Here is a 23949-nt window from a genome sequence, read left to right as displayed (position 1 = left end):
AAAAACGAAAAAGAAATACGAATAAAAAACGAACAAAAATCGGACGGCATAACTGTCAAATTTTCTTTTGACAGTAATCGGTCCGTTTGAGAGAAACGCTCCGATCCGGGATTGTTCTGGAATCATCAATTCTCGGGTCGAAAAATTGTACCAAAATCGGTCCAAATTTTGTTCGATCAACCCCTGAATCGGTTCGAAAACAGACCAGAAAACAAACCAAATTCGGACCAGTTCAGTGCCCTGATGAAACAACTTTCCTGACTTTTGTTGTTTTTCTGCTCTGTTGATTTGTTGTTAGTTTTTGTCATGCATTTTAATTTTATTCAATCAATCCACCGACGTAAGCACAGTTTTTTAAGCAGTGATCCGATAGATTTTAGGCGATTGAACTAAAAAAAATATTTTGGTTTAAGCACAGTTTAATTTAATTTAAACTCACTTTGAAAGGTTTAAAATTTCAATCAAGAGTTCCAAACAACAAGCAAACAAATTTTTGAGCAGTGACAACTGAAAAAATTATGATTGCTTTGATTAATCCAGATTGAATATTCTGTAAAAATTCGTTGTGAAGCAGCCTCAATTTTGTAATTTAATGAGAACACATGAAAACATATTTTATTTTGAAGCAATGCGCAGGGCAATATTATGTCTGATATGTCAATCTGCGGCTTCGATATTTTTTGGAAATTTCCAACTGGGAAATGCTGCAAATCTTGTAGGTATTTTATTATTTTACCAGTCTTTAAAGGTTAAATTTTAATGACTCTTCCAAGTCCTCGAGTTCTTAAAATTCATAAACTGGATTATTATCAGACGAAACATTTGAAAACTTGACTTTGACATCCTAAACTAACCAGGATTTTTTCTAAAAAAAAAAATTAAATATCTTTTACATTATTGCAAAACTTAGAAAAATTCCTTTGTATCAGGTATCAGAATGGGGGTAGGCTTAATAGCGGCACGTTATCCAAACATACGGGAAAATTGTGCCTAGCCTTTTTTTTATCCAAGATTTCATCATTAACCTGAGAAACCTGAAAAACCTATAAAAGGAAGAAATAAATTCAATCTATTTAAGATGGCATAAAGCCTTTCCACTAGGGATTATTAGCATTAAAGCTCTTTTCTACATTCGGTAAGGAATGATAGAATGTTTTTTAAGTTTAATTTTTTAAACTCAGATTCGCTTAAAGCGTAAGATCCCAGAGTACGAAAACGTAGTCTGGCAAATGAGGGACAGTTACATATAAGATGGAAGGGATCTTCCACATCTGATTCACAACTACCACATACTGGAGATTCGGCACGCTGAATGTTGTGCATGTGATAGTTGAGTTTACAATGACCGGAGAGTGCTCTGATCAAGATGCTGCAATGAAATTTATTTAGAGTTAATAAGTAACTCGATATGATTGGAGATGGTTTTTCTAGAAATAATTTAGTTTGACGACAAGTGTCCAACTCTTCCCAGTATCGTTCATGCTGGTTAGAGGACCAAGTTTGAATTTGGTTTCTGAACCAACATGGTGATATTGGGACAGACGGCTCTGGTCCGTAAAATTCTTTTTCCGACCCAGCTCTAGCGAGTTCGTCGGCGCATTCGTTTCCAAAAATTCCCTTATGTCCGGGTACCCTTAGAAGGTTTAATCCATTGCTTTCAGCAAGTTCTTCGATTGCTTTCCGGCATGCGATTACCAGTTTTGATCTAGAACTGGAAGCACTGAGGATTTGACAGTTGCTTGGCTATCTGAACAGAAGTAAATTGTTCTGAACATAATCTTCTTTTGAAGTGCAATTTGCACTCCATACATAATAGCATATAGCTCAACCTGAAAGACTGTACAATATTTTCCTAGAGGTTGAGCATATTCTATGTTCAACTCGTGACAGTAAATTCCTGCACCTGCACGGCCGTTTGATAATGAACCGTCAGTATAGAATACAATATGAGAGGACATTTGGTCCTCTACGAAACCTGATAACCATTCTTGAGGAGAAGGAAATTTGACTTTAAACCCCATGTAGGGAAAACTACTCGAGAGTGTTAAATCGTTTGGCGCTAGATTAAACTTGTTTAATCTAACTAATTCAGGCCACACATTTGTATGACTCGATGATCTTTCGATATTTCCTGACAGCCAGAGACCAACTGCCTGTAGACGAAAAGCACATGAGAAGGCTTCCTGTTTTAGGAACAAGTGTAGAGGTTTGATAGAAAACAGAGCCTCTAGTGCTGCAGTAGGAGTTGTAGTGAACGATCCGGACATCCCCAAAAGACACATTCTTTGAAGGTGATTTAGTTTAGTCCGAACTGTTGCAACTTCTCCTTTCTGCCACCACACTAGACACCCATAGGCCAGAATTGGTCTTACTATTGTGGAATAAATCCAGTGAATATGTTTAGGTTTGAGTCCCCAGTTTTTTCCGATTGCACGTCGGCATTGTCCGAAGGCCATGCATGCTTTTTTGATTCTGAATTCGATGTGATCAGACCAGTTTAATTTGGAGTCAAGAATGACACCCAAATATTTAACTTGATTAGACACGGTGATTTCGGAACCATAAAACAGCAGAGGGCGCACCTCGCGGGTGATACGTTTTTTAGTAAATAAAACAATATTAGTTTTTAGAGGATTAACTGAAAGTTCTACATGAGAACACCATCGTTCAACAGAGCGCAGAGCTTGTTGCATTATATGAAATAATGTGCTTATGCACAAACCTCTTACCAGCAGAAGATAATCATCTGCGAATCCATAGGTTGGTATTCCACGGTCATTGAGTTTTCTCAACAAGCCGTCTGCAACTAGGTTCCACAAAAGAGGTGATAGTACACCTCCCTGTGGGCAACCACGTGTGCTAACTTTTGTTATTGAAGCCTGTCTTAAAGACGAATGAAGATTCCTGTTACTTAGCATTGCGCTAATCCAGTTAGTTATAACACTAGGCACTCCATGAAGTAGTGCCGCATCCATTATTGATGTAAACGAGACATTATCAAATGCTCCTTCTATGTCTAGAAATGCTCCTAGACATGATTCTTTCTGTGAAAAACTATTTTCAATATTATGTACTACGTTGTGCAGAAGAGTTAATGTTGATTTTCCTGTTTGGTATGCATGTTGTGTCGCATTAAGCGGATGTTGGACAAGGCATTCTTGCCTGATATGATGATCAATTAAACGTTCAAGTGCTTTTAATAGAAATGAACTTAGACTAATAGGACGAAAGCTTTTGGCTTCGTCGTATGATGATCGTCCCCCTTTAGGGATGAATTTCACGGCTATCTGCCGCCAAAGTTTAGGAATATATCCATGAGCAAAACTGCTTATCATTATTTTTCTTAATATGTGTTTGAAATGATCGAAACCTTTTTGAAGCAAAACTGGAAATAAACCGTCACTTCCAGGAGATTTGTATTGAGCAAAACCATCGATTGCCCATTTGATCGATTCTGTAGTAACTATTTTCCGAGCAAAATGCAAGGAATCTAGACTTCCAGAAAAGAACTCAGGCTCTATCGATGAATCTTGATCAACACATCCTGGAAAGTGAGTATTGAATAGACAACTTAATGTTTCTTCGTCGTTTGATGTATAATCACCACTAGGGGTTTTAAGGTATGAAACCTGATAATCTTTTGATTTGGCTAAGACTTTATTTAACCTATTTGCTTCGTGCAAGCTTGAAATGTTTGTGCAGTAGCTCTGCCAACTTGAGCGTTCGGCAGCTCTTGTTGCTTTCCGGTAAGCTCTGCGAGCCAACTTGAAAGCATCAAAACCTTCCGTGCGCCTTCGGTTCCAAGAGCGTCTGCAGTTTTTTCGTAATTTACTGAGATTTGAGTTCCACCATGGTGTACTGTTTTTGTTGAATTTCAACGTTCGTAAGGGACACGCTTCTTCATAAGAATTCAAAATAATTTCGGTGGTTTTTGCAACCACTTCATCCAACTCAAGAGGAGTAGTAATTTCAGGTGTATATCCATGAAATTTAGTAGCAAGGTGCTCCAAATATAGGTCCCAATTAGTTGTTCTTGGGTTTCTGAATGTAATTGTTTCTAAAAACTCACCTGAGTGTTCAAAATAGATAAACCTGTGGTCAGAAATATTCGACAGAGGTTTCAGATAGAATGAAATGCGGACACATGTTTAACTATAAAACTATATTTAACATAAGAATGATGAAAGTATAATGTGCACGCGACGAGCGTTCAAATTCGAATGAAGTAAAATGGCGCACAACCAGTGTTGCTGTTGCGCGCGCTCGTTTAACAAAAACATCAGTAACGCTTTCCTAATTCGACAAGGAGTGCGACGATCGATGTAACGCTTAACACTCCTCCTCAACGATCGTTGCATCCAGATAAACCCAGCATCTCGGAGAACCTCAGCTGTTTGACGGCACCCAGTGGTTTAGTAAAGACGTCAGCTACCATGGCATCAGTTGGACAATATTCGAGCTTTAATATTCCTTCTTCTTGCAACTGTTTAACATAACATTCGCGAGTCTCAATATGCTTGGAACGTCGATTTATTCTTTCGGATGCTACAAATGCTATGCAGCTCTGATTGTCTTCCAAAATTCGCACTGGACCCTGATGCGGCACCCCCAGGTCCTTCAGCAACGCTAGAAGCCATACTAGCTCCTGACAAGCTTCGCTTAATGCCACATATTCCGCTTCCATACTGGACAAAGTGACACAGCTTTGTCGGCGACTAGCCCACGATACTGCACCACCAGCATAATGAAAAACAAAACCGGTCGTGGACCTTCGGGTTACAATGTCACCGGCCCAATCAGCATCAGTACTGCCAATCAAACCTTCTGCTGCAGATCTTCCAAATTGAAGTTGCCACGTTTTCGTAAACTTTAAATAGCGAACCACTCTTTTGGCCGCCACCCAATCTGTTTCTGTAGGTGCGCTCACCTTCCGACCCAATATCGATGCGCTCACAGCAATATCTGGTCTTGCGCATACTGCTATATAAAGTAGAGCTCCTACGAGGCTACGGTATATCGTTCCATCCTTCAACAACGGGCTCTTGTCTTCGACCTTCACATATCCAGATTCCATTGGCGTTTTAGCCGCTTTCGCGTCACGGAGGCCAAACTTGTCAGCAATGCGTTCAATATATTTCTCCAACGAAATACTATATTTCCCGTGTTCACGTCGTATTTCAATGCCTAAGAAAAAATTCGCATCGCCCAGATCAGTTATCTCGAAATATTTCTTTAAAGTTTCATGGACAGCGTCAATATCGGATGATAATTCTGCACAAACCAAAAGATCGTCCACATAAACTAGAATGTAAACTTTATTCCCCTCGACGTCCTTTAAGTACAAACAAGGATCAGCAACACTTTGCACATATCCCATTTCCTGTAGAGCACCATGTAATCGCTGATTCCAACAACGAGCTGACTGTTTGAGTCCGTAAATACTCCTCCTTAAGCGACAAACCATGTGCTCTTTATTGCTTACCACGTGACCTGGCGGTTGCTTCATATATATTTCCTGGTCCAAGTAACCATACAAGTAGGCTGTTTTCACATCAAAATGTTTCATCGTCAAATTGTTTCTACTAGCCAAACCCAACAGTACTCGAAGCGTTGTGTGCCGTGTCACTGGTGCGAAAACCTCATCATAGTCCTCCCCAAATTTCTGGGAATATCCTTGGGCAACCAAACGCGCTTTGTGCTTCACGATCTCACCCATGGAATTTCGTTTTAATTTAAAAACCCAACGACAACCCACCGCTTTCCGACCAGCTGGTAAGTCAACAAGCTCCCAAGTTCCGTTGTCCGCATGCGACTTCATCTCGTCCAGCATTGCAGCCTTCCACTGTGCACCCTGTTCACTAGCAAGAGCATCCTTAAAAGTTATTGGTTCCATTTCGTCAAGCACTGTCCCTACAGCAAACAATTCTTCAATAAAACGTTTGGGAGGTACACCTTTCGTTGGCCTAGCTGATCGCCGAGCTACTTCATCCAACGAAAAACCATGAAAATCTTCTCCTTCTGAAGCACTGGCAAAATCAGGAGAATCTATTTCATCTTCCGAATCGGAAGTTACGTTGGACGCAGTGCTTGAAATTTCCGGTGAAGATGAGTCACGCTGATCAGTAGTATCCACAAACAACTCTACCGATACCGGCTGCAACGGTTTCACAGATGGTTCGGTAACTTCGTTTTGAACAGCTTCTTTCGTAGTACATAATTCTAGAAATTTGGCTGACCTCCTGATCTTTATTAAGTCTGTTTTAGGATCCAGGAAACGATAAGCCTTTCGCCCATCTGCATATCCCACGAACACAAGTTTTTCTGCCTTCATATCAAGTTTGCGTCGTTTTTCCTTTGGAATGTGAACATAGGCTTCGGATCCAAAAATTCTAAGGTGCCCATAGGCCGGCTTCTTATTATGCCACAGCTCATAGGGTGTAGAATTTACAGTAGAAGATGGTAAGCGGTTCTGTAAGTAGTTTGCAGTACAGATAGCTTCAGCCCAGTATTTCTTACCCAATCCGGATTCCGAGAGCATGCACCGAGTCATTTCCATAAGATGTCTGTTCTTACGTTCACTAACTCCATTTTGTTCAGGTGAGTACGGTGCAGTTTGTTGCAGAATTATACCGTTATTACAAAAATACCTTTTAAGCGCACTGCTCGAGTACTCACCACCTCCATCCGCTCTAATATATTTCGGATAGTAACCAAACTGGTTCTTCATCATACAGCAATACTCACGAATTTTCTCCTCAGCTTGAGACTTTTGCGTCAACAAATACACTACTGAATACCGACTGAAGTCATCAACCAAAACGATGTAATATCGATTACCACTTGGTGTGGCCACTTCCATTGGCCCACCAAGATCCGTATGAACTAGATCACCCACAGCAGCACATCGGCTTTCCGAAAACTTGGGAAAAGATTCTCGAGTCAGCTTTCCTTCGCAGCAAGAACCACACACGGATTGTATTTCACAGTGACCCATCTTCAACCAATCTTCGACACTGCCTGAGGGTCACGATGTCCCAAGCGATGGTGCCATAAATGACAGCACAAATTTCCGTGGTTTATCATGACTTTTGATACCTTTTCGGTATACTGCTTGAGATAGTATAAACCCCCCTTACGTTGCCCAACCAAGACGGTATCAGTTCCACTCATAACTCTGCACTGGGATTTTTCGAAAAGCACTTTAAAACCCATGTCAGTAATCTTGCTTACCGACAGCAAGTTACCCGAAAGAGTAGGAACATGGTACACACCATCCAACTTCACGTTTACCCGTGCACCATCATCATTAACCGATACGAAACGGATACAACCCGTACCATCAGATTTTATCACTTTACCATCAGCTAAAGAGATTGTAACTTGCTTCGGAACAAAACCTTCCATGTTAGCTTTGCTATTTGTCATGTGGCCGGTGGCACCAGAATCGAAAAACCATTCGCCTTCAATCTCATGACTCACTCCAGCAGCCAAACACACTTCATGAGAACCAGGATTCACTTCTGTCTTTATTGCAATATTTGCCTGTTGATCCTCACTTTTGTGGCAGTTCAATGCCAAATCCGGACAATCGCGTCTGATATGACCGCTTTTCCCACAACTAAAACACTTAAATTCGAATTTCTTTTTGGAAAATAACCCAGGTTTAGGTTTGAAAACATTCGACGCCATTGCTTTTTCTTCCAAAACAGCACTTTCTTCGCGTCGTCTTCCTTCATCCAAAAGCTTCCCTTTTACAAAATCAACCGTGAGATCATCATCCGGTCGGCTCTCGAGTGCAACAGCCAAACTACCGTAAGACTCTGGTAAATTCGACAGCAACAGAGCGACAAACCAATAATCCTTCATTTCCTCCCCCAAAGCGGACAGACGAAGGCGCAGAATAGTCATCTCCTTCAAATATTCTGCCATACTTCCGCCTTCCTGTAGCCGAGTAGTAATTAACAAACGCACCACGTGCACTATGCTAGACAATGACTTCCGCTCGTGATAGTCTTTAAGAGCGTCCCACATTTCCTTGGCACTGGTTTTCGTCATCACATGAACAAGCTGGGTGTCTTCCAGCGATAACCCGATAGCTGCTTGCGCTTTTTCGTCTGACACATTCCAGTCAGCACCAGCACCCTCCCGCTTCGGATTCATCACCACATCCAGTACACCTTCGCGTGCCAAAAGAAGACGCATCTTAAATTTCCAGACTGCATAGTTCTGGTCGTTTAATTTTTCCACCGACACTTTATTGTCCGCCATTTTTAGTTTTCAACGCGGTTCCGATTAGGGAGAACAAAATTATTATTCACGTCGCGAAAACACTTCCATCAACTTCCGCATTGATCTGGGCCCATAACCTATTCGACAGAGGTTTCAGATAGAATGAAATGCGGACACATGTTTAACTATAAAACTATATTTAACATAAGAATGATGAAAGTATAATGTGCACGCGACGAGCGTTCAAATTCGAATGAAGTAAAATGGCGCACAACCAGTGTTGCTGTTGCGCGCGCTCGTTTAACAAAAACATCAGTAACGCTTTCCTAATTCGACAAGGGGTGCGACGATCGATGTAACGCTTAACAAGAAATCGATTCTTCGTTAGGCACATGCCAATTTAAAATTTCCTGAGAAATTGTTCTAGAACAAAGTGTGATGTCAATCACCTCTTCTCTGTCACACCTAACAAAAGTTGGTTTATTTCCTACATTTAGAATTTCTAAATCAGTGCTGCTTAAATATTCCATTAAATTTAAGCCTCTCAGATTGATATCTGAGCTACCCCATACAAAATGATGAGCATTGGCATCACAGCCTATTGAAAGAGGTATATTTTGTGATTCACAGAATGAAATGACATTTTTTAAATCATCCGTTGGGGATGATTGTTCATATGGTGAGTATGCTGAACAGTAGACGTATTTTCTATCAGGCAGCGAAACCTGAACGACTCAAATATCTCTTGTTGTTAGATTGGGTATAAGTGTTGCATTTAAAGAATTGTTTATCAATATACATGCACGAGGCATTATTCGGGCATTAGTCATTCCAATTACACTGAACACAGTAAAGTTTGGTTTGAGCAAATTCCCTAAGTAAAAAGTTCCATTTCGGAAATAGGGTTCTTGGACCAAGGCAATTGATGCAGTTCCATTAAGGATTAAACGACATAAGTTAAGTGTAGCGGTTCTTTTGTGCTGCAGATTTATCTGTGCAACCTTAATAGAAAGCATTTCTATCAAAGAATTCCACACATATTTCCATCACACACAAAAACCTCTGCACCTTCATATCGACGCATGAAGCGGGGTATCCCATACAGGATGAAAATTTTAAAATCGTGTGTATAATCAGAATCCCACGAGAAGAATCTTGAGGTTCCTAATTTTGGACACGCGCTCTCGCAATGTTTGTCATCTCTGGGGGCTAACTTTGAATTTTGGAATAAAATTTTCAGGGTGGATTTGAGCAAGTTCCATATTTTAGATTCGAGAGAGTTACAAAGGAATTTTTCTAAGTTTTGCAATAATGTAAAAGATGTTGTGCTGTGTGGTGGCGGCTTATAGAATACTACCACTGGGATACTGGTCCACGTCGTAAAAGGCGACTTATCCAGTACTTCCCATATGCGTTAGTCATTCTTCAAATGCGACTATCACATTGGGAGGGGGGAACCTTGGCTTGGTTCCAAGCCAAGTTTCTTCAGGGAGGATTCACCAATTGTGCTTATTGCTATTAATGAGCATGCACGAGTTGTATTCTCCTAAATTTTGTAAACACCCGCTTCAAGGTGGTTCTGTGCCTGCGGGCCCCAAAGTGGGGGTAGGAGGGTGTATAATAATCCTATCTTAAGCAGAACGTTGTTAAGGTCTGCACTATAGCCAGGCACTGGTGCAAAGGGCCGTATTTTTCCTGGCAACTCGTGGGATTCAGATTATACACACGATTTTAAAATTTTCATCCTGTATGGGATACCCCGCTTCATGCGTCGATATGAAGGTGCAGAGGTTCTTGTGTGTGATGGAAATATGTGTGGAATTCTTTGATAGAAATGCTTTCTATTAAGGTTGCACAGATAAATCTGCAGCACAAAAGAACCGCTACACTTAACTTATGTCGTTTAATCCTTAATGGAACTGCATCAATTGCCTTGGTCCAAGAACCCTATTTCCGAAATGGAACTTTTTACTTAGGGAATTTGCTCAAACCAAACTTTACTGTGTTCAGTGTAATTGGAATGACTAATGCCCGAATAATGCCTCGTGCATGTATATTGATAAATAATTCTTTAAATGCAACACTTATACCCAATCTAACAACAAGAGATATTTGCGTCGTTCAGGTTTCGCTGCCTGATAGAAAATACGTCTACTGTTCAGCATACTCACCATATGAACAATCATCCCCAACGGATGATTTAAAAAATGTCATTTCATTCTGTGAATCACAAAATATACCTCTTTTAATAGGCTGTGATGCCAATGCTCATCATTTTGTATGGGGTAGCTCAGATATCAATCTGAGAGGCTTAAATTTAATGGAATATTTAAGCAGCACTGATTTAGAAATTCTAAATGTAGGAAATAAACCAACTTTTGTTAGGTGTGACAGAGAAGAGGTGATTGACATCACACTTTGTTCTAGAACAATTTCTCAGGAAATTTTAAATTGGCATGTGCCTAACGAAGAATCGATTTCTGACCACAGGTTTATCTATTTTGAACACTCAGGTGAGTTTTTAGAAACAATTACATTCAGAAACCCAAGAACAACTAATTGGGACCTATATTTGGAGCACCTTGCTACTAAATTTCATGGATATACACCTGAAATTACTACTCCTCTTGAGTTGGATGAAGTGGTTGCAAAAACCACCGAAATTATTTTGAATTCTTATGAAGAAGCGTGTCCCTTTCGAACGTTGAAATTCAACAAAAACAGTACACCATGGTGGAACTCAAATCTCAGTAAATTACGAAAAAACTGCAGACGCTCTTGGAACCGAAGGCGCACGGAAGGTTTTGATGCTTTCAAGTTGGCTCGCAGAGCTTACCGGAAAGCAACAAGAGCTGCCGAACGCTCAAGTTGGCAGAGCTACTGCACAAACATTTCAAGCTTGCACGAAGCAAATAGGTTAAATAAAGTCTTAGCCAAATCAAAAGATTATCAGGTTTCATACCTTAAAACCCCTAGTGGTGATTATACATCAAACGACGAAGAAACATTAAGTTGTCTATTCAATACTCACTTTCCAGGATGTGTTGATCAAGATTCATCGATAGAGCCTGAGTTCTTTTCTGGAAGTCTAGATTCCTTGCATTTTGCTCGGAAAATAGTTACTACAGAATCGATCAAATGGGCAATCGATGGTTTTGCTCAATACAAATCTCCTGGAAGTGACGGTTTATTTCCAGTTTTGCTTCAAAAAGGTTTCGATCATTTCAAACACATATTAAGAAAAATAATGATAAGCAGTTTTGCTCATGGATATATTCCTAAACTTTGGCGGCAGATAGCCGTGAAATTCATCCCTAAAGGGGGACGATCATCATACGACGAAGCCAAAAGCTTTCGTCCTATTAGTCTAAGTTCATTTCTATTAAAAGCACTTGAACGTTTAATTGATCATCATATCAGGCAAGAATGCCTTGTCCAACATCCGCTTAATGCGACACAACATGCATACCAAACAGGAAAATCAACATTAACTCTTCTGCACAACGTAGTACATAATATTGAAAATAGTTTTTCACAGAAAGAATCATGTCTAGGAGCATTTCTAGACATAGAAGGAGCATTTGATAATGTCTCGTTTACATCAATAATGGATGCGGCACTACTTCATGGAGTGCCTAGTGTTATAACTAACTGGATTAGCGCAATGCTAAGTAACAGGAATCTTCATTCGTCTTTAAGACAGGCTTCAATAACAAAAGTTAGCACACGTGGTTGCCCACAGGGAGGTGTACTATCACCTCTTTTGTGGAACCTAGTTGCAGACGGCTTGTTGAGAAAACTCAATGACCGTGGAATACCAACCTATGGATTCGCAGATGATTATCTTCTGCTGGTAAGAGGTTTGTGCATAAGCACATTATTTCATATAATGCAACAAGCTCTGCGCTCTGTTGAACGATGGTGTTCTCATGTAGAACTTTCAGTTAATCCTCTAAAAACAAATATTGTTTTATTTACTAAAAAACGTATCACCCGCGGGGTGCGCCCTCTGCTGTTTTATGGTTCCGAAATCACAGTGTCTAATCAAGTTAAATATTTGGGTGTCATTCTTGACTCCAAATTAAACTGGTCTGATCACATCGAATTCAGAATCAAAAAAGCATGCATGGCCTTCGGACAATGCCGACGTGCAATCGGAAAAAACTGGGGACTCAAACCTAAACATATTCACTGGATTTATTCCACAATAGTAAGACCAATTCTGGCCTATGGGTGTCTAGTGTGGTGGCAGAAAGGAGAAGTTGCAACAGTTCGGACTAAACTAAATCACCTTCAAAGAATGTGTCTTTTGGGGATGTCCGGATCGTTCACTACAACTCCTACTGCAGCACTAGAGGCTCTGTTTTCTATCAAACCTCTACACTTGTTCCTAAAACAGGAAGCCTTCTCATGTGCTTTTCGTCTACAGGCAGTTGGTCTCTGGCTGTCAGGAAATATCGAAAGATCATCGAGTCATACAAATGTGTGGCCTGAATTAGTTAGATTAAACAAGTTTAATCTAGCGCCAAACGATTTAACACTCTCGAGTAGTTTTCCCTACATGGGGTTTAAAGTCAAATTTCCTTCTCCTCAAGAATGGTTATCAGGTTTCGTAGAGGACCAAATGTCCTCTCATATTGTATTCTATACTGACGGTTCATTATCAAACGGCCGTGCAGGTGCAGGAATTTACTGTCACGAGTTGAACATAGAATATGCTCAACCTCTAGGAAAATATTGTACAGTCTTTCAGGCTGAGCTATATGCTATTATGTATGGAGTGCAAATTGCACTTCAAAAGAAGATTATATTCAGAACAATTTATTTCTGTTCAGATAGTCAAGCAGCTATCAAATCACTCAGTGCTTCCAGTTCTAGATCAAAACTGGTAATCGCATGCCGGAAAGCAATCGAAGAACTTGCTGAAGGCAATGGATTAAACCTTCTATGGGTACCCGGACATAAGGGAATTTTTGGAAACGAATGCGCCGACGAACTCGCTAGAGCTGGGTCGGAAAAGGAATTTTACGGACCAGAGCCGGCTGTCCCAATATCACCATGTTGGTTCAGAAACCAAATTCAAACTTGGTCCTCTAACCAGCATGAACGATACTGGGAAGAGTTGGACACTTGTCGTCAAACTAAATTATTTTTAGAAAAACCATCTCCAATCATATCGAGTTACTTATTAACTTTAAATAAATCTCATTGCAGCATCTTGATCAGAGCACTCTCCGGTCATTGTAAACTCAACTATCACATGCACAACATTCAGCGTGCTGAATCTCCAGTATGTGGTAGTTGCGAATCAGATGTGGAAGATCCCTTCCATCTTATATGTAACTGTCCCTCATTTGCCAGATTACGTTTTCGTACTCTGGGATCTTACGCTTTAAGCGAATCTGAGTTTAAGAAATTAAACTTAAAAAACATTCTATCATTCCTTACCGAATGTAGAAAAGAGCTTTAATGCTAATAATCCCTAGTGGAAAGGCTTTATGCCATCTTAAATAGATCGAATTTATTTCTTCCTTTTATAGGTTTTTTTAGGTTTCTCAGGTAAATGATGAAATCTTGGATAAAAAAAAGGCTAGGCACAATTTTCCCGTATGTTTGGATAACGTGCCGCTATTAAGCCTACCCCCATTCTGATACCTGATACCTGATAGAAAAATTCCTTTGTAACTCTCTCGAATCTAAAATATGGAACTTGCTCAAATCCACCCTGAAAATTTTATTCCAAAATTCAAAGTTAGCCCCCAGAGATGACAAACATTGCGAGAGCGCGTGTCCAAAATTAGGAACCTCAAGATTCTTCCGTCCAACGAGATTACGTCAAAACCGCACGCAAAACTTTGTCACCCATCAGCAGCGGTAAAAGCAAACTCATTGCGCTAGCTGAAGTTTTTTTTCTTCAATTTTTGTTGACGTCCTTTTGCTGCGACTAAGTCCCACCAAGGAGCATTCGTCTTCCTTGAATCCAATCCAAACCACGTGGATTTCAATTATTCCACAAAACTGACGCGGCTCAAAAGTTAAACAAAACAACTGACTTGGTCCCACCGAAATTAAGTTAAATTTAGCTGTTGGTGACGCATTTTTGACAAATTTCTTCCTCGCACCGGTACGGGCATCAGCAACCTTCTTTCTACTTTAGCGCCCTAAGGCGCCGGGAAGATTTAGTTTTGGGTTTTTGGGTTTTCTCGGAATTTTATTTCCACCGATGATGACCGATGGCCACAGCGAAAGGAGTTCGAGGCCCAAAATTCCAACATCCTGAAAACAACGTCATCGATCGACGAACTCTTCGGTTTGGAGGATCAAAAATTGGAAGGATCTTTCTCATTTCCTGTGTGTGTGTGACTGAGGACTATTTTCCCGTTTTCAAATTTTTGTCCCCGACCCGGCGATGATGCTTTCTGATGGTGGGCGGAAATTCAATTGGCAATCGTAATTTGGCGGAACTGATGGGATTCCAACTTTTTCAATTAAATTATTTTACTCGCCGAAAAGGGCAAACGGTTGTGATATATATTTGAAATCGGTTGGCATCATCCGGAAGGTGACGGGAAATGATTGAAATTTGCTGCCTTTTTCGCCAATCGAAATTATAATTCATCCCTACGAAAGTTGTTTTACCTATATTTGAATCAATAAAATTAACTCAAAACATCTTATAACAATCCTCCATAATCACTCTTGTGATTTTCGGAAATTGACAAAAATGACAAAAATGACAAAAATGACAAAAATGACTAAAATGACAAAAATGACAAAAATGACAAAAATGACAAAAATGACAAAAATGACAAAAATGACAAAAATGACAAAAATGACAAAAATGACAAAAATGACAAAAATGACAAAAATGACAAAAATGACAAAAATGACAAAAATGACAAAAATGACAAAAATGACAAAAATGACAAAAATGACAAAAATGACAAAAATGACAAAAATGACAAAAATGACAAAAATGACAAAAATGACAAAAATGACAAAAATGACAAAAATGACAAAAATGACCAAAATGACAAAAATGACAAAAATGACAAAAATGACAAAAATGACAAAAATGACAAAAATGACAAAAATGACAAAAATGACAAAAATGACAAAAATGACAAAAATGACAAAAATGACAAAAATGACAAAAATGACAAAAATAACAAAAATTACAAAAATGACAAAAATTACAAAAAATACAAAAATTACAAAAATGACAAAAATGAGAAAAATGACAAAAATGACAAAAATGACAAAAATAACAAAAATGACAAAAATGACAAAAATGACAAAAATGACAAAAATGACAAAAATGACAAAAATAACAAAAATGACAAAAATGACAAAAATGACAAAAATGACAAAAATGACAAAAATGACAAAAATGACAAAAATGACAAAAATGACAAAAATGATTGTTGCAGTTTATAACGACTTATTTTAACACTTTCGGATGAATTCAGAAACGCGGATTGACTTTCAAAACACTTTATATTGTCTTCAAAGATATGCCTTTTTATTATACAACTTTAAAGAATAGCTTAACTTGCGCTTTCGACTTAATCTTTATTGTATATTGTGGAGCTATATCCGATCTCTTCGGTGGTTAATTTTGACTGCTTCGATCGTCAGCTGATCGGGTGTTGATCAGCTGTGCCAAAAGAGTATCCAGTCTGCGATAAATTTGTTTGTTTGCTCTCGTTTTGCTTCCGCATTATGAGATTCATTAATGTGGCTTAAATTAACGCGTTAACATTACCGGCCCCCTTGATATGCCTAGCATTATCAACGAAATTCAAACTCTACTATATCTACTACTTCTCAAAACAATCCAAAAAATGATATCACGCAATTAACAAAATAAAAGAAATGCGTTGATTTTCTGCTGAACTCGATCAGTGTCTCACTGGACTGGACATCGTCTTCTTCTTATTCTTCAGAGTGGACTGTATGTTTTTCTCTTCGACCTGGCTGTGGTTGTACGTTGTAGCCTATGCCTTCGATGAAGAAATGCACCGTTGATCCTGGTACACGGCCTCCTAGGCCCATCAACTCTGGAATCAGATGAGAAGGGCTTTTTTACTCAATCAAAAATTATTATTAAAAGACTTCCCTGAAGCGGTGGCTTCGAGCCACCGCGGGCGCTCATTGCGCCGATGCTGCTGCGATGATCGGTGATGGCTTCATGAAATCTTCTTTGGGGGTGAGACGAATTGTGGTGATAGCTTAACTTCATATGACGACTGAGATGTGGTTGGCACGACTTCCTGCTGATGAAAGGATTGTGTATGCTCTTGAAGGAATAGTATAAAATCACGCAAACTTAACTTTGTGTGGAGGTCCCTCAACCTCCACAAAAATACAAGACGCTCTATCAACTTTCATTCAGCGAGGTAGCATGCCCTTAGGGATGTGATGGACTTAAGGTTCTGGTAGACTTCAGCGCTTCATGGATGGACTCTACGGTACGGACGGTACAGACGGTCAGCGACCGCCGTGGCCACTGACGAGATTAACTGGACTGCGGGGGCCAATTGACCCCCGCAGGCGCGCCGATTGCGCCTCGATGTAGGAGAACTCTAATCTGCCTTTTCTGGTGGCTCGGGATTGTTGCTCCAGATAAGTAGCATGTGATTATTTGTGAGCATGACATCATGCTGAATTGCAGGGTTTTGAACTTGGTTCTCATTGAAAACCTTGCCAGAAACGATCCATCCCAGCTTTGTATTCTGTAGTACTGGCCCAACGTCGTTTAAATTGTGTTGTCCTTCCAACAACAGATCGTAGAATATCTCAGCCCCGAGAATTAGATCAATATTACCGGGATTTTGAAAATCGTGATCTGCAATGTTGAGTCCTGGAGGTATCTTCCAACTAGTGATGTTGAACTTTTTCCCGGGGAGACCAGAGGTTACTTTCGGGAGGACGTGAAATTTCAAAGTAGACCGGTAGTTGGTATACCGAGATCCAATGGAAGCGATTACAGACTGTGTGGAACAGGTAGTTGATTGTCCAATACCGTTGACTGGAAGATGATGTCGATAGCGTTGAAGTTTCAAAGACTGAGAAATTCTTTCAGTCATGAAGCATAGCTGTGATCCTGAATCCAACAAAGCTCGTGCTGGAATGGAATTTCCATATCCATCCTCAATCATAACAACTGCTGTGGACAGCAAAACAGTGCTTGAAAAGTTACTAGGATTTACGGATATGAAAGCACTGTGGCTAGTGGAAGGATTGTCTGTGGTACTGAAGGATGGGTGGTTAATCATGTTCGGATTGTGTGACAGATGTGTCTGGTTCTGGAGAGTTGAATTAGGAAGGATTTCTTCAAAGGGTATCTCTGTTTGGTTCTGTGGTGGCTGTTGATTCGCGTCCTGATTGACTTGCTGTGGAACTCGTAACTGCTCTAAATTGGACTGTGATACAACAGGACCAGCATGCAGGAGGGTGTGATGGCCTCTTCCGCAGATCTGGCAAGATCCCTTAACACAAAATCTCGCGATGTGACCTGGCGAGAGACAATTGAGGCACAATGATTTCTTCTTAATCAAATCAACACGATCGGACACCTTCATTTGTGTAAACTTTTGACACTTAAACACTGAGTGTATAGACTCAGCACAGAAAGGACAGGCAAACTTATACTCGAGACTGGTATGACTGAGTGCCGGAAAACTAAATTGCTTTTTCAGTTCCCCTTGACTTGAATTAGAAAGATTACGGAGCACCATACACCTTGACTTCAGGAATTCAATCAACTGCGGATATGTTGGAACCTCCTTCGAGTTGTGGTGGCATTCCCATTGATGTAAAGTAGCAGAATCCAAACGCTGACACAACATATGCTGAAGAATGGTGGTCATCCCATCAGTTTCCACACCGACCTTCTGGAGCATCATCAGCGTTGTCTCAAAATCCTTCACCACTCGGTGGAGCTGTTCATAGGATTCTTCTTCCATGGGGTAGACAGAGAACAAAACGTCGAGGTAGGATTTCACTAAAAGCTTTTTGTTCTCAAAGGAATTGTGGAGAGCTTGCCAGGCAATGCTGTAGTTAGCCGATGTCAACTCAATTGAACCTATTTCTGACAATGCATCACCTGTCAACGACGTTCGGAGATAGGTAAACTTGTCGATGTCGGACAGATGATGGTTGTTGTGGATCATGCTGGAGAATGTATCCCGGAAGGTGATCCAATCCTGAAGCTTTCCGCTGAATGTTGGCAACTTCAATTCAGGGAGTTTGATTCTGGGTTGTGAAACGGATGCTTGAATTGACCTTTGAGTGCTGGCACCGGAACCACTTTCGGCTGCTTCCAGCACACCCAAACAGTGTTTAATGTCGAAGAAACGATTCTCGAAGTCCTTGATGATGCGCATATTGACTTCTTCACGTTCGCTGATTCTCATCGCACGTTCAAGGGCCGCCTGTTCCTCGTCGCCTTGTATGCAAACGTCCATTTCCGCATCGTCAGTTAGCACTTCAATGTTCTCCCGCACACGAATGAATTTATCGTACAATTCGTCCAATTTCTGCATGCGGAATTTTAAGGATATGAAATCTCGCTCTGCTTGGTAACCGTTTGCAAAATCCTGGATATTGTCCATTAAACTTCTCAGGTTCCTTTCCTGCTTCACCAGGAGTCGTAAGTCCTCTCGAGGCATGGTAGTTATTCGGGCACGCACAACCACAGGATAAACTCAACACCACTGCACTGCACGGTATCACGAGTCCACAGAACAGCACGGTAAACGACGATGTTTCACGATTAACAACCAACCAACAGAATGTCCGATGATCGAATTTAACCGACTCTCGCAAAATGATTTATTAACCCAGCATGCACAATTACCTTCATTCAATTTGGTTTCCAGCTACCCGATCCTCAAAGCTGGTCTGCACCACAGACTTACCTGAGCACACAGTACTTATCCTACAAACTATCCAATTCCTTAGTTTGTTGCTTCTGCCAAACTCTGGTGATCCGTGCGTCGAGCTCGTGCCAATTTTCATGAAAACTCCTTCAAAATCTGGTTTTATTTGCCTTTCACTAACACTGTTCCCCAATTTTACAGTCCCTGGGGGAGGGGGGAGAGGAGGTGTCACTCAAACCAACGGGGGGGAAAGGTACATCGACCGAAGCACAACACTTGTCACTTGAGTACACTTTATGTGGTTCAAATCCGACACTTTATGTTGATTCAATCAACTTCTAATGTACCAGGATGAGGGGTAAGGGGTGTTTCGTTCCCAGGGGAGACACTGGGTACACTTGGGTTTATAACCAGCAGCACCAAGAGAGATGTACTACTGCCACAAATGCCACAAAACAGCGAAAAGTTCACAATTTCACAGCAGTTTTCGCCCGAGGTATCCAATTGATTCCCTATCACCACACTCAACAGCAGACGCAAAAGCCACAAATTATCGACACAAGCGTTTGGCTTCACTACATGCGACGGCTTGGGTGCACACAATAGCCGTTGGTTGTCCTTTTATCACACTTGATGCTTCACACGGGGAACAATTGAAGGCAAGTAAATCAACGCGCTTCTCGATCCGGCTCGTTTCGGACCAAATGTTGCAGTTTATAACGACTTATTTTAACACTTTCGGATGAATTCAGAAACGCGGATTGACTTTCAAAACACTTTATATTGTCTTCAAAGATATGCCTTTTTATTATACAACTTTAAAGAATAGCTTAACTTGCGCTTTCGACTTAATCTTTATTGTATATTGTGGAGCTATATCCGATCTCTTCGGTGGTTAATTTTGACTGCTTCGATCGTCAGCTGATCGGGTGTTGATCAGCTGTGCCAAAAGAGTATCCAGTCTGCGATAAATTTGTTTGTTTGCTCTCGTTTTGCTTCCGCATTATGAGATTCATTAATGTGGCTTAAATTAACGCGTTAACAATGATAAAAATGACAAAAATGACAAAAATGACAAAAATGACAAAAATGACAAAAATGACAAAAATGACAAAAATGACAAAAATGACAAAAATGACAAAAATGACAAAAATGACAAAAATGACAAAAATGACAAAAATGACAAAAATGACAAAAATGACAAAAATGACAAAAATGACAAAAATGATAAAAATGATAAAAATGATAAAAATGACAAAAATGACAAAAATGACAAAAATGACAAAAATGACAAAAATGGCAAAAATACCAAAAATGACAAAAATGACAAAAATGACAAAAATACCAAAAATGACAAAAATGACAAAAATGACAAAAATGACAAAAATGACAAAAATGACAAAAATGACAAAAATGACAAAAATGACAAAAATGACAAAAATGACAAAAATGACATAAATGACAAAAATGACAAAAATGATAAAAATGACAAAAATGACAAAAATGACAAAAATGACAAAAATGACAAAAATGACAAAAATGACAAAAATGACAAAAATGACAAAAATGACAAAAATGACAAAAATGACAAAAATGACAAAAATGACAAAAATGACAAAAATGACAAAAATGACAAAAATGACAAAAATGACAAAAATGACAAAAATGACAAAAATGACAAAAATGACAAAAATGACAAAAATGACAAAAATGACAAAAATGACAAAAATGACAAAAATGACAAAAATGACAAAAATGACAAAAATGACAAAAATGACAAAAATGACAAAAATGACAAAAATGACAAAAATGACAAAAATGACAAAAATGACAAAAATGACAAAAATGACAAAAATGACAAAAATGACCAAAATGACAAAAATGACAAAAATGACAAAAATGACAAAAATGACAAAAATGACAAAAATGACAAAAATGACAAAAATGACAAAAATGACAAAAATGACAAAAATGACAAAAATTACAAAAATTACAAAAATTACAAAAATGACAAAAATTACAAAAATTACAAAAATGACAAAAATGACAAAAATGACAAAAATGACAAAAATGACAAAAATGACAAAAATGACAAAAATGACAAAAATGACAAAAATGACAAAAATGACAAAAATGACAAAAATGACAAAAATGACAAAAATGACAAAAATGACAAAAATGACAAAAATGACAAAAATGACAAAAATGACAAAAATGACAAAAATGACAAAAATGACAAAAATGACAAAAATTACAAAAATGACAAAAATGACAAAAATGACAAAAATGACAAAAATGACAAAAATGACAAAAATGACAAAAATGACAAAAATGACAAAAATGACAAAAAAGATAGAAGTCACAAAAATTACAAAAATTACAAAAATGACAAAAATTACAAAAATTACAAAAATGACAAAAATTACAAAAATTACAAAAATTACAAAAATTACAAAAATTACAAAAATTACAAAAATTACAAAAATTACAAAAATTACAAAAATTACAAAAATTACAAAAATTACAAAAATGACAAAAATTACAAAAATGACAAAAATTACAAAAATTACAAAAATTACAAAAATTACAAAAATTACAAAAATTACAAAAGTTACAAAAATTACAAAAATTACAAAAATTACAAAAATTACAAAAATTACAAAAATTACAAAAATTACAAAAATAACAAAAATTACAAAAATTACAAAAATTACAAAAATTACAAAAATTACAAAAATTACAAAAATTACAAAAATTACAAAAATTACAAAAATTACAAAAATTACAAAAATTACAAAAATTACAAAAATTACAAAAATTACAAAAATGACAAAAATTACAAAAAATACAAAAATTACAAAAATTACAAAAGTTACAAAAATTACAAAAATTACAAAAATTACAAAAATTACAAAAATTACAAAAATTACAAAAATTACAAAAATTACAAAAATTACAAAAATAACAAAAATTACAAAAATTACAAAAATTACAAAAACTACAAAAATTACAAAAATTACAAAAATTACAAAAATGACAAAAATGACAAAAATGACAAAAATGACAAAAATGACAAAAATGACAAAAATGACAAAAATGACAAAAATGACAAAAATGACAAAAATGACAAAAATGACAAAAATGACAAAAATGATAGAAATCACAAAAATTACAAAAATTACAAAAATGACAAAAATTACAAAAATTACAAAAATTACAAAAATTACAAAAATTACAAAAATTACAAAAATTACAAAAATTACAAAAATTACAAAAATTACAAAAATTACAAAAATTACAAAAATTACAAAAATTACAAAAATTACAAAAATTACAAAAATTACAAAAATTACAAAAATTACAAAAATTACAAAAATTACAAAAATTACAAAAATTACAAAAATTACAAAAATTACAAAAATTACAAAAATTACAAAAATTACAAAAATTACAAAAATTACAAAAATTACAAAAATTACAAAAATTACAAAAATTACAAAAATTACAAAAATTACAAAAATTACAAAAATTACAAAAATTACAAAAATTACAAAAATTACAAAAACTACAAAAATTACAAAAATTACAAAAATGACAAAAATGACAAAAATGACAAAAATGACAAAAATGACAAAAATGACAAAAATGACAAAAATGACAAAAATGACAAAAATGACAAAAATGACAAAAATGACAAAAATGATAGAAATCATAAAAATTACAAAAATTACAAAAATGACAAAAATTACAAAAATTACAAAAATGACAAAAATTACAAAAATTACAAAAATTACAAAAATTACAAAAATTACAAAAATTACAAAAATTACAAAAATTACAAAAATTACAAAAATTACAAAAATTACAAAAATTACAAAAATTACAAAAATTACAAAAATTACAAAAATTACAAAAATTACAAAAATTACAAAAATTACAAAAATTACAAAAATTACAAAAATTACAAAAATTACAAAAATTACAAAAATTACAAAAATTACAAAAATTACAAAAACTATAAAAATTACAAAAATTACAAAAATTACAAAAATTACAAAAATTACAAAAATTACAAAAATTACAAAAATTACAAAAATTACAAAAATTACAAAAATTACAAAAATTACAAAAATTACAAAAATTACCAAAATTACAAAAACTACAAAAATTACAAAAATTACAAAAATTACAAAAATGACAAAAATGACAAAAATGACAAAAATGACAAAAATGACAAAAATGACAAAAATGACAAAAATGACAAAAATGACAAAAATGACAAAAATGACAAAAATGATAGAAATCACAAAAATTACAAAAATTACAAAAATTACAAAAATTACAAAAATGACAAAAATTACAAAAATTACAAAAATTACAAAAATTACAAAAATGACAAAAATTACAAAAATTACAAAAATTACAAAAATTACAAAAATTACAAAAATGACAAAAATTACAAAAATTACAAAAATTACAAAAATTACAAAAATTACAAAAATTACAAAAATTACAAAAATTACAAAAATTACAAAAATTACAAAAATTACAAAAATTACAAAAATTACAAAAATTACAAAAATTACAAAAATTACAAAAATTACAAAAATTACAAAAATTACAAAAATTACAAAAATTACAAAAATTACAAAAATTACAAAAATTACAAAAATTACAAAAATTACAAAAATTACAAAAATTACAAAAATTACAAAAATTACAAAAATTACAAAAATTACAAAAATTACAAAAATTACAAAAATTACAAAAATTACAAAAATTACAAAAATTACAAAAATTACAAAAATTACAAAAATTACAAAAATTACAAAAATTA

The 23949-nt window shown here is 36.6% G+C and overlaps 2 protein-coding genes across 2 annotated transcripts in view; both read right to left on the bottom strand.

Moving 5' to 3' along the window:
- Window positions 1-23949, bottom strand: part of LOC129739801 (uncharacterized) — a 182056-nt gene that overhangs the window by 126726 nt on the left and 31381 nt on the right. The gene's annotated exons all lie outside the window — the stretch shown is intronic.
- On the bottom strand, window positions 16815-18902 carry LOC129758371 (uncharacterized). Its single transcript, XM_055755873.1, has one exon. The coding sequence runs from the start codon at window positions 18900-18902 to the stop codon at window positions 16815-16817; it is 2088 nt and encodes a 695-aa protein (XP_055611848.1).

The sequence above is a fragment of the Uranotaenia lowii genome, chromosome 1 (genome assembly GCF_029784155.1).
Source record: "Uranotaenia lowii strain MFRU-FL chromosome 1, ASM2978415v1, whole genome shotgun sequence".
Classification (NCBI taxonomy): domain Eukaryota; kingdom Metazoa; phylum Arthropoda; class Insecta; order Diptera; family Culicidae; genus Uranotaenia; species Uranotaenia lowii.
This window is presented reverse-complemented; position numbering and strand designations above follow the sequence as displayed.

What these genes read in the sequence shown, in the direction of transcription:
- LOC129758371 (XM_055755873.1), bottom strand. Translation starts at nt 18,902, where the DNA reads ATGCCTCGAGAGGACTTACGACTCCTGGTGAAGCAGGAAAGGAACCTG.